This window comes from Myotis brandtii, unplaced genomic scaffold (assembly GCF_000412655.1).
Source record: "Myotis brandtii unplaced genomic scaffold, ASM41265v1 scaffold782, whole genome shotgun sequence".
Lineage (NCBI taxonomy): Eukaryota > Metazoa > Chordata > Mammalia > Chiroptera > Vespertilionidae > Myotis > Myotis brandtii.
The window spans coordinates 2,887,044-2,903,707 of record NW_005371138.1 but is presented as its reverse complement, the minus strand read 5'-3'; the positions used below and the strand labels follow the sequence as shown (position 1 = coordinate 2,903,707).

Here is a 16,664-nt window from a genome sequence, read left to right as displayed (position 1 = left end):
TGAATGCGAATTTAATAGAAAGAACTTTCTGAACCCATTTACTTTTCCTTTCCTGCCTTCCCAGAGTAAGTTTGGTTTTAGAATTTAGTACCTCTTTTAATAAAAATTCTAGGTATTATTCATCTTAAATTCTGTTGTCTCCAGTACCCAAGACTATGTAATCTTGCTCATATGTCTTTCAAAAATCAAATATTTCTTATTTCATTATTCATGTTTATTTGCTCAAATAACATAGCAGTGACCACTTAAGATAAAGCTAGCCTTTTCAGAAATTTAGGCAGTCTCCTGAGCAACATTTTTCCCCTAAATTTTTTTCATTTTTATATTGACATTGGAAGCACAACATTCTAGAAAGAGACCACATTGAAGAGGGTACTACTGGAATTCAATTTTGCGAAGTGATCTAGAACTAGTTTAAGTAAATTACTAACTAAAAGACCAATTTATTGCCCATCCTCTCCAGTTTTAATATTTTTATACATTTAAACAATATTATTAGGTATAACTTTAAAGAAATTAAAGTTTGAATTTTGTTCCCCACATCAATGAATAGCTCAGAAATTTGGGTACATACTTAAATAAATATTATCTTCTAGTTGAGAAATCATATACTTCTTTATCACTATTATTATCTTTAGTCAAAACACTTTTTAGCCCTGCCTGGTTTGGCTCAGTGGATAGAGCATCGGCCTGCGGACTCAAGGGTCCCAGGTTCGATTCCGGTCAAGGGCATGTACCTGGTTGCGGGCAGAAATTTAGGCAGTCTCCTGAGCAACATTTTTCCCCTAAATTTTTTTCATTTTTATATTGACATTGGAAGCACAACATTCTAGAAAGAGACCACATTGAAGAGGGTACTACTGGAATTCAATTTTGCGAAGTGATCTAGAACTAGTTTAAGTAAATTACTAACTAAAAGACCAATTTATTGCCCATCCTCTCCAGTTTTAATATTTTTATACATTTAAACAATATTATTAGGTATAACTTTAAAGAAATTAAAGTTTGAATTTTGTTCCCCACATCAATGAATAGCTCAGAAATTTGGGTACATACTTAAATAAATATTATCTTCTAGTTGAGAAATCATATACTTCTTTATCACTATTATTATCTTTAGTCAAAACACTTTTTAGCCCTGCCTGGTTTGGCTCAGTGGATAGAGCATCGGCCTGCGGACTCAAGGGTCCCAGGTTCGATTCCGGTCAAGGGCATGTACCTTGGTTGCGGGCACATCCCCAGTGGGGAGTGTGCAGGAGGCAGCTGAATCGATGTTTCTCTCTCATCGATGTTTCTAACTCTCTATCCCTCTCCCTTCCTCTCTGTAAAAAATCAATAAAATAAATTTTAAAAAAACACACAAAAAAACACTTTTTAAAAAATACATTTTTTTATTGGTTTTGGAGAGTAAGGGAGAGGGACATATAAACATCAGTGATGAGAGAATCATTGATTGATTGGCTGTCTCCTGCATGAAAACACTTTTGATCTATTTTAGGATAACTTTCATGCTTTAAAAAGTGTTACGTTCAGATCTCGTTTTTGACAACTAACAGTCAACTTTTATTGAATGGGCCTGGCCAGCATCGCTTATTGGTTGACCTATGAACCAGGAGGCCACGGTTCGATTCCTGGACAGGGCCACATGCCCAGATTGCAGGCTTGATCCCCAGTGCGGGGCAAGCAGGAGGCAGCTGATCAATGATTCTCTCTCATCATTGATGTTTCTATCTCTCCTTCTCTCTTCCTCTCTGAAATCAATAAAAATACTTATTTTAGAAAAACATTTATTGAATGAAAACAATGAGACACAGTTAAGCACTTCATATTCATTGTTATTTAATCCTTAAAATAACCCTATCCATTATGTGTATTTGTATCCCATTATATTCTGGCTCTAAAATGACTTCACTTCATTATATGCTTCCCTGCCAGTGTTCACTCCAAATAGCATTTGTTTCCCAAAATCAAAATTTGAAGGCTTTAGTAGAATTGTTAGCTTTTCAGAACCTCAGAAAAGGAGAATTGCTTGCTTGTAACTATGAGGTGGTGGTTTATGTGTGAGAGAGAAACTAGCATGGGGGTATTAATTGATTATGTATGTTGCTGACACTTAATAGTGGCCTCATCCTTTGATGTTCATAAAGATCAGCTGTGCTTTGCCCCTAGGAAAAAAGATATTTTATGTCATCTAGTAATTGTGACATTTTGGGAGGTTCTTATCTTTCTGAAATAGCATTGAACACCATTAGCTTCAGAAAAATTTTACTTAGGACATGGATAGATTCATCCTAAATAGAAGACTATGAACACTGGTACTCAGAGATGTATGCTCGGCAACTCTGATAAAGACTTCTGTGGTCCTGGGTCAGAGTCCAACATACTTCTCCCACCTCTGTTGCCTTCATATACCATTCCTCTACTAGATCACCTTTGTTTACCCCACCTCCTAGGTTTAAATTACCTGCCTCCTATATGACTTAACACTTATCACTCTGTACTAACAGTTATCAGTTATCGTAACACTTGTCACTCTGTACTATTATTCCTTGCTTGCTTATCTCCCTGACTAGACTATAAGCAATTTGAGGCCAGGAATTCCTTTTTATTTTCCCATCAAATTCCCAGTGCCTGTCACATAGAAGGCACTAAAATACTGATTGGATTAAGGATAATTCATTGTTATGTTCAGTGAGAAAAATTTCACTGAGGATATTGATTCTAAGACAGCTCATTTCCATTTAACATCAAACTTCTGTTTTCTTCCTCTATGTTGATTAGCCTCTTGGCACGACTGACTAGTTCTGTCATTGGTGTTCTCTTTAAAATATATGTAAAACATTCTTTAAGCTTGCTAGATTTGAGCTTTTTTCCCCCTAGTATTCCCAAGCTTTTGTTTTGTTTTAAACTATTCTAGCTGAATGTATGTTTTGTACAGGACTTCTCATAGTAATTTGAAGTCTTTTCAAGTCTTCAATCAAGCCAACAAAACCAGCTGTGCTAATCGGTCAACATAGTCTTAAAAGAAATATAATAAGATTTCTTAGATATAATACAGAGGTCACTAAGAAGCTGACATTGGACCAGAGTTACCTTCTTCTAAATTCCAAATTAAACCAGTTCCTGTCTCAAATTGGAGACTTCTTGAGAGCTTGCAGAGCTGACCAGGTTGACCTATTTGCCAGTAGTCCTTGTTGGGATTGTCACCTGTGTTGTCTTAACTCATGTTTAATGCTTTGAGAATTATGTGATTTACAGAGCATTATGCTTGAAGTAAAGAACTAATGTGGGTGAAGTGTTTGTTTTGTTTAGTGCTGAGATTTGGATTCTTTAAGTGTATGAAATTTTTGATTCTTTAACTGTGTGAAATTTTGCTACGGTTTGACAGTGATGTATATCTCATGTGATCACTTATGTACCAGGACTATGAATATTATTTTAAAATGTTAAAACTTATTTTCAGCTTCCTACATGCCAGGCATGCCCAGTGGAATCTCTTCATACCCATCCGGATACCCTTCCAATCCCAGGTAATCAAAAATTTATATTTATAATAACTATTAGAAATTCTGTTGATCTAGAGTCAAAATAATAGGTGCCAGGGCATTAAACTAAATTTAGTTAACAATTTAATGAAAGTAAAATTGGGTGTATTGGTGGAATTTTATGGTATGTACATCGCTCTAAAGGAGTTTTTTCCATTTTAGAGAAACGTACCCTGTCCCATTTATAGAGAGGAAAGGGAGAGGACAATGACAATGATCTTTGATTGGCTTTGGACCTTGAAATTCTTGCTGCTTCCCTAGGGAACAGTGTAAGTGACTCAAAGGTTAAAGGAATACGACTTTTAACGAATTCAACCAGGAGAATACTATTTTAATACCCTTTTTAAAAACTTAATCTTTCTGGCCTGGCCAGTGTGGTTCAGTGGTTGAGCGTTGACCTATGAACCAGGAGGTCACAGTTCGATTCCAAGTCAGGGCATATGCCCAGGTTGCAGGCTCGATCTCCTGTGTGGTCCGTGCAGGAGGCAGCCAATCAATGATTCTCATCATTGATGTTTCTACCTTTCTCTCCCTCTCCCTTCCTTTCTGAAATCAATAAAAATATTTTTTAAAAAAAACAAAAAAAACCAACCTCTTTAAATGTGTACTTGTTCCGTTGGTAATCTAGGAATAGTTTTGAAAGGTGGTCTTTGGGCAGACTTCAAGTGAAAGACTGGCATATACTGGTGCCTGAATGAGATTTCCAGCTACTCTAACAATTAACAAGAAGTTTTTAACCCTGCTAACTCTTCTTAGGGCCAGATAACCCTCACAGATAAATGCAGTCAGATTTCCTGAACAGATAACTGCTATGGCTAAATATATAGATTTACATATATAATATGTAGGATCTTATAACTTAAATTTAGCAAGCTTATTTATTTCTGGGTCTTTCTCTTAATCTCAGAGACTAGCTTTCTAAGGTAGTATGGGTTCTGTCACATTAGACAGGTAAGCAGAAATTAGATGAGCATCTGTCAGGTGCAATAGAGAAGGATTCCTATGATTATAATATGTAAGCAGGCTGTACGTTTTAGATTTTTTGAGGCCCTTAATTTTCTGATTAAGTTTTAGGTATGGAATTTTGTATGAAGCCCTGAAATTACAGCCTATAATTAGCAGTTGCTAGTAAGAAGGAACTTAAGATGTGTAGGGAATCGTTGTTGGAAGGACAAGAGGGAAATGGACTTCTGAATAATAAAGCCATTGCAAAGAAACTTGTCAATAAAAGTGAAGGCCGAAGATGTTGACAGAAATATAACCTTTACCCACTTATATGTAACAATAAAAGTGTGTTTTGTGAGGTTATTTGTAAGAAGTTTCTTTTTGAGACAGCTATTTTTCAAAGATTTGATTTTTTTTCCTATGAAACATAACTTTTTATCTCAAAGCATAACATGTTAATGATGTGTGAAGGTAACTATATCCACATTGCCATCGATGTCTTTCTGTATATAAGAGGTCTTGGCAGAAGAGCCAGAACCTCTTTCTCTTCTCCCTTTGTCCTAAAGGAGAATTAATAAATCAGTGACTGAAGAAGAATCTTTATCTTAAAACAATGGCTATGAGAGTCTTTTTTTCTTTTTTTGAGAGTCTTTATTCTTGCTATAAAAAGTTGGACTAGTTGATCTCTAAGGTCTCTTCCAGATCTTAAGAACTTTTCAGTTTTATTTAGCATCTGCAGGATGTATACAAGGAAACTAAAAGGTATGTCAAGCATGGTTGTCCCAGTATTGATATGTGTACTAGCAAGCATGTATTAAGAGTATTAGAAAACAGTTCCTGTGGTATCAGAAAAGACAGAAAATGGTAAGTGTTGTGATAAATAAACAGAGCTTTAAAAGAAGGTGTCACATCTTGTTTGGAAGTGAGAGCTTAGAGATAGCTTCATAAATGCAAGTACTGGTTTTTAATGATGACCTTAAGAAAATTAGGTGTTTAGAAGTAGATGGAGCAGCAAAGAGTAATAACATTTGATAACTGAGAGGAAATTTATTATCAAGTCCAGCCCACTCAAGTTTTATGCAAGCCAAAAAAAATAAAAATAAAAACCAGGAAAGAATAGGGAACACTTTAGTGTGGCTGGAAAATAGAGAGTTATGAGTAGGGGAATTGAAGAGAATTAGGTAGGTACAACTTTCATAGGTATTACACATCTCCCAAAACCTTCCCTGATCTCCTCTAACTAGTATTGATTTTCTGCTCTCCTTCTCCTGAACTTTGATTTAGCATGAGTTATTTCCTTTATCCTATCAAGATTTTTTTTTTACAGGGATCTTGCCCTGTTTTAATTATTAGTAATATCTTGAGGAAGAAATGGATTCACATCTTAGCTTCTGCCTCAAGTACTGACACAGTGCCTTAAATATAATAGTAAATTTTGAAGAGGTACATAAAGAATAAGGAACATAAAAATGTTGAAATTTTTTTTAAAAATACACTTAGATCAAAAAGGGCTCTTTAAAAACCTGAGAGTTCGTACCTAGGAAATTAACAGTTCATAAGTTTTCAGCTGCATGGCGTTCTGAGTGCCATGATTAAATCTTGCACTGTCTCACTCCGCCTTGCCTAGGACATAAATCATCCCTTTGTCCAGTGTACCCATGCTGTATATGCTACCTGCCTGTTAGTCACCTAGTAACCCTCTTAGTTACCAAATCAGCTGTCTCACAGTATCACAGTGCTTGTGTTCAAGTAGCTCTTCTTTTACTCAGTAATGGCTCCAGAATGCAAGAGGAGTGATACTATTGTCAGGGATATTGTAAATGGTATTTATGAAACAATGTTAGATAGAAGATAGGAGGAGAATGCTTCTAAGGAAAGTTCCTTCCAACTCTATGTGAATGCATGAATAACACAAAGTTTCTATAGAGTGAGAAGAAAAATTTTAAAACTATTTAGGTAGTATTTTCAGATCAAATATTAACAAAGGTTATTAATGAACCACAGGTAAAAACTAAATAGTGTAATTTCCCTATTTGATAGGAAATCAGAATGGAAAAATTCTCTCACAAAATATTTGTTGCTTCCCATTCTGATGCTGTTGAACTGCCCTTAGACTCAGCGGTTCTCAACTTGTGGGTCGCGAACAATGAAAATACATCCTGCATATCAGATATTTACATTATGATTCATAACAGTAGCAAAATTACAGTTATGAAGTAGCAACAAAAGTAATTTTATGGTTGGGGGTCACCACAACATGAGGAACTGTATTAAAGTGTCGCGGCATTAGGAAGGTTGAGAACCACTGCGTCTAGTCGCTTTCTGTTGCTGTGAAGGTGACCTTCAGATAACCAGGGCCAAGCAAGAGCATTTTAACCATTCACTTTGAGAATAAAGCTAGTGTTATTTATGGAATTTTTTTTTTAATTGGACATCTTTAGCCTCTAGAGATGAGGACGACATTTTTAAAAAAATATATTTTATTGATTTTTTTACAGAGAGGAAAGGAGAGGGATCGAGAGTTAGAAACATCGATGAGAGAGAAACATCGATCAGCTGCCTCCTGCACACTCCCTACTGGGTATGTGCCCACAACCAAGGTACATGCCCTTGACCGGAATCGAACCTGGGACCCTTGAGTCCACAGGCCGATGCTCTATCCACTGAGCCAAACCGGTTAGGGCTCATTTATGGAATTTCTATAGAACGTTGCTTGAATAGACACCTGTAGCTCCAAAACTGTGAAGTCATGAACTAGTAAATGAATGACATGTCAAGTTTAACTTCCTGAATGGAGTTCTAAAGACACTGAAGTGTTGGGTCATCTTAATATTTAATGTTTTCCGTTCTTCTCTTTAGTGGTTACCCAGGCTGTCCTTACCCACCTGGTGGTCCGTATCCTGCCACAACAAGTTCCCAGTACCCTTCTCAGCCTCCTGTGACCACTGTTGGTAAGTAGCCTTAAAAATTGTATTTCTCCACGTAAGGAGAGTGAGTCTCCTGTTGTGAAGAGTACATTTCACTTTTTTATTGAATAAATTTGACCTGTACCATTGTGTAAGTTAAGGAGTACAGCATGTTACTTTGATACATTTATATGTTGTAATATTGCCATTGTAGCAATGTCACTTTATGAAATTATAATACAATATAGTCCACACTAGATCTTTATGGCTTATTTACTCCTCATTACAAGTTTGTGTTTTTAAACACCATTAGTCTTATCCTTATCCTCCCCTGCCCCACCCCTGCTTTTTATTTTTACATTGAAATGTTAAAATCCTCCTTAGAGGAAAAACTCTTAATTTACTTTTGAAACTATTTACTTCAAAAGCCTCCTGAAAGGTTTCTCTGCTTCTTCCTTGGCCTCCCACATCTGTTTATAACAGCAGCAAGAATGATCTTGTGAAAATAAATCACATCACTTCTCTGCTCAAAAGCTTTCATTGTTTTCCCGATTCACCCAAAGTTCAGTCCCAAATACTTAGGCCTACAAAGCCCTATGCGATCCTGACCTTATCTCCTGCTTTTCTTCTGTCTTGGAATTTGTTTACTGCCTGCTGTCTTTGCATGGAGCAGTCAGGCCTACCAATCAGCTACCACCATTACCACCAACCTCTGACACACACACACACACACACACACACACACACACCATCATCATCAGAACAGTGTTTGATATATAGAAGTTCATTAATAAATATTTTGCCAAGTGCCTTAGTGAATGTAGGATCTTGTGAAGCTTATTTTTTCTGTTACATGTTCTGATAAATTATAACCATTCTGAAATCTAATGTCAATACCGCCCCCAGAAAGCATTTTCTTCCACTGTTTTTGTCATTGATACATTCCAGTTGTTGAGATTCTAGTGTCATGGTTTTGATTTTTTTTTTAATGTTCTCATTTTACTGTAGCTCTTATTCTACAATATAATTTAAATAATGGAGTTAGAGCCGATACCGGTTTGGCTCAGTGGATAGAGCGTCGGCCTGTGGACTGAAAGGTCCCAGGTTCGATTCCGGTCAAGGGCGTGTACCTGGGTTGCAGGCACATCCCCAGTGGGAGATGTGCAGGAGGCAGCTGATCGATGTTTCTCTCTCATCGATGTTTCTAACTCTCTATCTCTCTCCCTTCCTCTCTGTAAAAAATCAATAAAATATATTTGAAAAAAAAATAATAATAATGGAGTTAGAAACCTAATGATGGGAGATCTTTCATCCATAAGCAAAGCACACTGAATCTTGTTACGCTGTTAATTTTGGTTCAGGCAGCATCAATAAAATGGGAATAGTGCTATTTTGTCACCCTGTTTCTCACTGCGATGATACTGTATCCTTTGATTTGTGGAGGCCCTCAGTGTTAACTCATTTCAGTACTATAGGTATGAAGCATTTTATAGCTTAGAATAGATGATTACCATATATCCAAAAACAGGAACGTGGGAAAATGGCATATTCAAAGTCAAATCTCATATTTATGTTTTTAGAATAGGTTATCAAGTCAATATTTCATTGTATTTTTAAGAGTATTTTTTTAGAATGGCTAGAAAGAATTATCATTTTATGATAATCTAAGATATCCTTTAATGTATATCATTTTTCTAACCTTTGTGGCTTACCTGCTTGATTTTTTCATTATGTTTTAGTAGTACATTGTACAAAACATTGGTGAACTTCAAAATTGTAATAAAGCAAAGCAGGAACATTAATGTATCATTTGAATACCAGAGTTAACAAACAGTTACATTTTCTATCAGTGGTTATTAGGATTGGTGCTATTACTGTCTGTGCTGCTGTCGCCATGGGAAAGAATGAATGTGGTTATTTATCCTTCAAGTTTGTGGAACATGATAGTTTCCCTTTATAGGTTTTGATTTGATGGTGTAAAACAAACACCTGTTTAAAGGCACCATTAACTAACAAATGTCTTTTTATTGCTGATGGGGATGCCTGTGCAAGTGTTGTTTTTTTAACCATCTCCAACAATATTGAAGTAAATAAACCACTTAACAATGAAGTAATAGAGATGGCATCCTTATAGCAACCTCTTCTGAGAGAGTAGAGATGACTGAGGATGGATGCACATCTTGGGACTTAAAACAGCTCTTTCTGACTCCATTCAATGTAGTGTTTTGTTTTGTTTTTTCATCTTTATTGTTGAGAGTATTACATATGTCTCCTTTTTTCTCCCATTGACCCCTTCTAGCCCACCTCCTCCCTCTGCCCTGGCGTTCACCATCCTGTTGTCTGTGTCCATGGGTTATGCATATATGCATACAATTTCTTTGGTTGATCACTTCCCACCCACTCACCCTTCCACACCTTCCCTCTGAGATTCCTCAGTCTGTTTCATGCTTCCATATCTCTGGATCAACTCCGTTCATCAGTTTATTTTTTTGAACAACATTTAAAAGAATATCATATAATTTGTTTTGTTTCATCTCATTTTATACCTTTTTTGTTACTTGGGCAGACAGCTGTCTAACCAGACTTAACATCACCTTCATGAGATTGGAGCTCACTGAGGGCATTGACCAAGCAGTGCTGGCAGCGTTGAATAATGAAAAACCTGTTGATGAGGCTTTTCCATCAGGCCTGGGCAATTGTAGTGGGGCTTAATACACTTGCATTATTTAAGGGAGGGGAAAGCTACAACCTGTAACTGAAATTCTTTCTTGAAGTCATTTTAAGACCAGGTATATTTTTTGGATGTCATCTTTGCAAGTGACTACCAAAAACATTTCTACTGGAAGATCAGTGGGAAAAGATGTGCAACTAGACAACTTTCCTTAGATTTTCTGTCCATTGCAGATATTAACAAAGGCATCAAAAGTTTACCACTTTTCTTGATATCAGGCTAAAACTTCAATTTTAAAAAACAAAAACATTTAAGTTTCTGTTTCTTCAGATTAAAGTATATATTTCTTTAGAGTGAAACATTTTTGTTAGGACTGGGCATATAACTTTCACGAAGTTGACATTGTGAAAACTGTAAGAGAACTTGAACTCTGGTTTTAAAGGTTTAAAACTACTTGGCCACTACCGAGTTATAGATACTAAATTTACAAGACAACATTAATACTTGTTTATATGTTCTCTCAATAGCAAGTGCTAGAAGAAAGCAGTGGCAGGTATAGATATGTGGTAATTCATAAGTTTTCAGGGTTGAAAAACAGGCACTTGAGAAGCTTTGGTCCCCAACTGGGCATTCCCATGGAGAATGCCAAACTCCATTGGACAGGGAAGAGTGGCCTGATGTGGAATCAGTTAATTTCCACCTTGATTCATACATCACACCGTCTGAGAGATCCTGATGTGCTAGTGGTAGTAATCTGGGAGTGATGAAGTTGTTGGATATTATAATCCAAATTAAGAAAGATTTAAGATTTATCTAGCAAATGTTCAAGAATCTATATAAAAGCCTAATATGCAAAGTGTCCCCTAACCAGGGACATATTTTAAATAAAATCAATCTTACCGGCAATATGTTTTAAATAAAAATATTTAAAACAAAAAATAACTATATTTTTGTGGGTTTTTTAAAATATATTTTTATTGATTTCAGAGAGAAAGGGAGAGGGAGAGAGAGAGAGAAACATTAGGTCTTTACTGCCACCACCAACACAACCCTGTCAAACAGAAGAGTTAAAAGTTTGGCAAGCCTTTAATCCCAATCTCAGCAAAGTGTGGAAGTTCTCTCTTGAAGGTTGATTTATTTCAGGAAGCTATGTAGATGTTGATTTATAATTCTGAATCCTAGGTCTTTAATGTACATACATTATGATCTTTGGTTTGTTATAGTTTAATAATGAGTTTAATAATACTGAAGAATGAGTACTTATCCCCACTTTTTTTCCCCCCTGTAATCTTTCAGGACAATCATTGGTTGGGAGCTATCAAGCAAGATGCTTAGGGAAATATATATTCAATTGATGATGCTCCTATCACATTAAGCTGGTACCTAGGATATATGAATAACTTATATGTGACAATTTTAAACAAAGATTTGTATTATAGCAAGGTCCACAGTAATACACCACCATCTTGTGTGGAATGATGCTTGAGTTTAATATAATTCTTTTTTTCTTTTTAATCTTTGTCATTTTGTCTAAAATAACTAAAAGGTACAGCCTTAATTACTGGGTTGTCTTATGGTACAACACACTCAACAGAAGACAACTGGTTTCCATTCTTTACTAGAAAATTAAGAATGGTAACCCTAGAGTTAAAGCCAGTGCCTAATACAGAATTTCTCTTGGGAAATCTTCCTAAGTACTGTATATCTCAACCTCAGAGTTTAATAATGCCATTTTAAGATTTTGTTTCTAAATTCAATCAAAAACAAGAATCAGAAACAGCACGTTTGGAAAGGTATTATCAACAGACATTTGAAAAACCAGTTTTACCACTGAAGTCTTGTTTAAGGTGTTGGAGCAGAAAACCCTATAAATGCTGCAACTGAATTATTTCTTTTCTGTATGTTTCCATTCGTTGTTCTATACTTAATAATTAGAAAAAGAGCAAAGAAACACTGAAAGCTTCCTATTAAGTAACATTCCTTTGAGGATAGAAGCTAGTGAACATGGCAAGGTTTTCTTGACTGTCCTGTCCGATGCTGTTCTTCCTTCTCTGGCCGCCCTGGATTAATGAGTTTGGCTTAACAGAAACTGTCCTTCCAGGGTATGGCACCTGGACACCCGGCTCATGTGGGTGGACTAGTGCACACTTGCTTGTGTGTGGGTTTGGGCATCTCATCTCCAGTCTTTGACACACTTCCTTTGGGAATACCTAACTCATCTTCAAGGTAGGTAGCACTTTCTTCCAGTCTTGGGCAGTCAGTAAATTATGAGTGCAAATATGCAGAGGGCTTGCTGTGCTAAATGTTATCTGCTACAGTAATGATAAAATTTTGAAAGCTTTAAAAAAAAAAGCCTTCATGTCATTTAACAATGGATTTTAGTTTTTTTAATCAACAAATGAAAGAAGGGAGAAGCTAATTCCTTTGGCTTCCTGTTGTTATTCCAATAGGATACCTCTAACATTGTAATTCTTACATTATTTCACAAAATAATTTTAAGAAATGACTCTGATTCTCACTCATTTTTAAAGGATGGAATTTTACTACTTTTCAGATTATTTTTTGTGTTTATGCCTGCCAGTAGCATTTGTCATCTTTACGATGATGATAGTTGAATGATTTTGTAGCATTATTTTTTTTGTAGTTACTACTTTTATATCCTGTTTTAATAAGGTTCCTCCACTTTTGAAAACTTGATTTTATAATGTAATTTAAATCTTTCTTTGTGGTGTGTGCTTATTTTCAAGAAACGTAAACCTGCCGATGGCTTTCTATAAACTTTCTCATTGTGGTTATAGAAACTTTCCTGGGGCTTAATGAGTTAAGTTTTAAACTCTGATAGTGTTTAAAAAACAAATTGAGGGAGCCCCTTCTTTCTTTGAAAGAAGGTTCCATAGCCTGCACAGAGCCTGGCAATAGTTTTAGAACTTACATAGACTATAAATAAAAGCCTTTTGTGAGCAGCTTAATGAATTTGCCTGGTTGAGCTTAATAGTATGAATCAGAAGTGCTTGTATAGTTGTGTGAAATGTTCCTACTTCAGAGATTGACCTATTTTTCATTTCTGTTATAAAAGGAAATAGTGGGCTTGATCCAGTTTCTGAGTAGATGGTCAGTAAGCTACTGCTTGGGATTGCTTAGCCTCCATAGTTTGCTCTGTAGCATAATTGCCAGACCAAAGACTATTATGTGGGTCTGAGCCAGTAAGATCCTAAGTAAAAATGGTAGGCATGGGATTTGCTTTTGCCGGTTAGAGGTAAGGTCAAGAAAGTTACTATTTACATAGTTAACTTGTATTTAAGTTATAGGAAGTAGTGATCAGTAGTAAGTACTGTTACAAGATAAGTAAAACTGCCCTAGCTGGTTTGGTTCAGTGGATAGAGTGTCGGCCCAGGCAATGAAATGTCCTGGGTTCAGTTCCCAGTAAAGGGCAGACTTGATCCCTAGCGCTAGTCAGAGCATGTGTGGGATGCAACCAGTCGAGGTGGACACATTGATAGTCCTCTCACTCTGTCTCCCTCCCCCCTTTCCACTCTTTCTAAATATCAATGGAAAAATATCCTTGAGTGAGGAATAACAAAACAAAACAAAACAAAAAAAGATAAAATTGTTTAAAAATTGTTTTAAATCCAAATTGTGTGGTAGTGAACTTCGAAGATACTGACCTAAATAATTCATTGAACTATCATATTCATTGGGTAGAGTATTGGTTTCCCAATAGTAGAAAACTGTCTTATTTTCTAAGGACTAAGTTTAGTGATTGGATCCTGACATTTATTTTTTTTTTTTTTTAATATTTTATTGATTTTTTACAGAGAGGAAGGGAGAGGGATAGAGAGTTAGAAACATCGATGAAAGAGAAACATTGATCAGCTGCCTCCTGCATATCCCCCACTGGGGATGTGCCCGCAACCGAGGTACATGCCCTTGACCGGAATCAAACCCGGGACCCCTGAGTCCGCAGGCCGACGCTCTATCCACTGAGCCAAACCGGTCAGGGCGGATCCTGACATTTAAATGAGGTTTTTGCTTAGGACTTCCTCAAAATCTGTGTTGTTACTAATCTGGAATTGTACAAGGGCACTTGTGAAATCCGACTCTGCATGGGTAAAGGTCAGGATGTGGGGACTTTTGAGGTATGCCGGTTAGCCACACACTCTTAATCCAAGTTTTATTCTAGCACAAAAAAAGGTGGGGAACCTTTTTTTCTCCCAAGGGCCATTTGGATATTTATAACATTCGAGGGCCATACAAAATTATCAACTTAAAAATTACCCTGCTATATTTGGTCAAACGTTTAACTTTCACCCCTAATGCCTTAGCAGGGTCAGGCCAAATGATTTCTCGTGGGCCAGACGTTTTCCACCCCTGTTAGCAGGTATAAAAATACTAAAATTCCCTGTCCAGATTGTTCATTTGGTTAGAACATCTTCTTGATTCTCCAAGTTGTGTATTTGATCCCTTATCAGGGCACATAAAGAATCAACCAATGAATGCATAAATAAGTGGAACAACAAATCAATGTTTCGCTCTCTCCCTTCTTCTTTCTCTCTAAAAGCAATAAAAATGTTAAAGAATATTAAAAATTTTTCTTAAGATGTTTAGGGGGGGGGGGGGATTGTTTTGTTTGAGAAGTAAACCAGAGGAGGAGAATCTTCCACCATATTTTTTGTTGTTTATGTAAACAATCTCTTTAAATGTCAGGGTTCATTGAATTTTGAACTTCAGTGTGGGTTTTCTCTTTTGGCATTTACATTTCAGATCTTAATTATAATTCTTTTTAGAAAGCAGGTGGATTTAAAGTACTCAAATATGCTGTATAAAATGGTCTGTGTGTGAGAGGAAAGGACTAGGTCTGTCTTGGCATTTCTAGCCTCCACAGATGAATTGTGGCCTTTATAGAAAGCCAGGCAACTGCTGCCGCAGTGGGGTTCCCATTTTGAGTGTTAATGGCTTTAGCTAGAAATTTATTTGGTGCTATGTAGTAGCATTTGTCTTAACATATAAGAGAAACAGTGTAAATTCCAGGATTTAAATGTTTTTAGAAATGGGTATCTGAAACTTTATCCTAAGTATAACTTTTTGTAAATTTAGAATGACCAGAGTTTGTTAATGGAAGAGGTAGAGCTGGTTATGGAAAAAAGCAGTATCATCTAGCACAGCGGTCACCAATCTTTCGGACCTCACGGACCACCGGTTTGGCGACCACTGATCTAGCAGGTCGTTATTTACAGGACCTTCAAGAAGTTTGCCTTTCATAGGTTTTAATTAGCATAACTTCAGTGTTGTAGCAAGTGTAGATCATAAGTTTAGGAATGAGATTTGATGTGAAGGCCAGCAAGTAGAAGTTTACAGTAGCAACAAAATTTCTGGTAAAAATAAGAATTACAGATGGGTTATAGCAGTGTTTCTTAACCTCAGGAACCTTTTTAGACATTTTTTTCTTAATCATACCCCCCCCCATGAACTGTTAATACCATAGTTTATACTGTATATCTGTTTATGTACTATATATCTCCAATTTATACATAAAAGGAGCAGGATTTTTTTTTATCTCCTCAAAGACAATTTTCATGAACTAGAGAAGCAATGTCACAGGCAGTGAGAATGTGCATGGATTACAGTGATGGTGGCTAAAAGTGGACTAGAACTCAGAGGTAAGAACTAGAGAAAATCGAGTTCAAAGATTATCTGAGGTTTGGGGTTAGGAAAAGAGGTAATAAATGGACCTTTCCTTAGCCAAGAACAGAGCTTAACCAGTGAACCAGAACAAAAGCAGAGGAGATAAGGCAGTCACTGTGCTTTTAGACTCGTGCAAATTAGAAAGAGGGATACATGAAAGCTTAAAAGCACCTGGTCCTTCAAAGGGATCTGGAAGAAAGCAAGTTGTCTTGCTGAGAAAGGTTAGTACTTTTGAAGTGTGAGGAATCAGGCACATATTTAAAGGGGTCTGGATTCTTATTCCAAAGGAGAGGATAAGTGGAAGACTTCCATCTGATGGTTTCAATCTTCTTTGAAAATGTTCTGAGGATTTTTGTTACATTTTGGCAGGTGAGGCCTTTGGAGTTAGAAGTCCTGGTAATCTGATAGATCTGAGAGGAAAATAAGAAAAATTGAGTGAAGGGAGCCTAGAGGTGATGCAGTAGCTGGTAAATTCCTGAGAACACTCTGGAAAAGTTAGGTACTAAGAAGCCATAAATAATAAGACCTCGGTTTTAACTGGGAAAATATGATTAGCCTCTAGCTTTACAATTCTGAACTCCAAAGCACAGGTTGTCTGAGTTAATACTTATGTTTCTCAGAAAAATGAAATAAGCTGAAATACTTTGGTAAGATCAGAAGTGAATTCTAGAAAGTATATACTATATGGATTTGTGTGTTAGTAATCAACCAAAAGCAGGAATTGCCTCTGGTAGGATGGATACTGTTTGGGCTCTCCTCGGCAATAAGTTTCTAGTGGAAAGAAGTCGAGACCCTGGTAGGTAGAACTAGGAATCTGATATTGGGCTCTTCCTTGTGCATAAGCAGTGTCCTTTGAACAGATGGACAAAGGACACTCCTCAGGAAAACCTGGCCATGTGAGACACTGTACTAATT

General features: G+C 36.5%; 1 protein-coding gene across 3 annotated transcripts in view; it reads left to right on the top strand.

Moving 5' to 3' along the window:
• The window catches only part of TSG101 (tumor susceptibility 101), a 42,603-nt gene that overhangs the window by 21,100 nt on the left and 4,839 nt on the right, over window positions 1-16,664 (top strand). For all 3 annotated transcript variants that reach the window (XM_014530893.1, XM_014530892.1, XM_014530894.1), the window contains 2 exons: window positions 3,464-3,530; window positions 7,350-7,441. In XM_014530893.1, coding sequence (XP_014386379.1) covers window positions 3,464-3,530; window positions 7,350-7,441 — 159 coding nt within the window. The remainder of the gene's footprint in view (window positions 1-3,463; window positions 3,531-7,349; window positions 7,442-16,664) is intronic.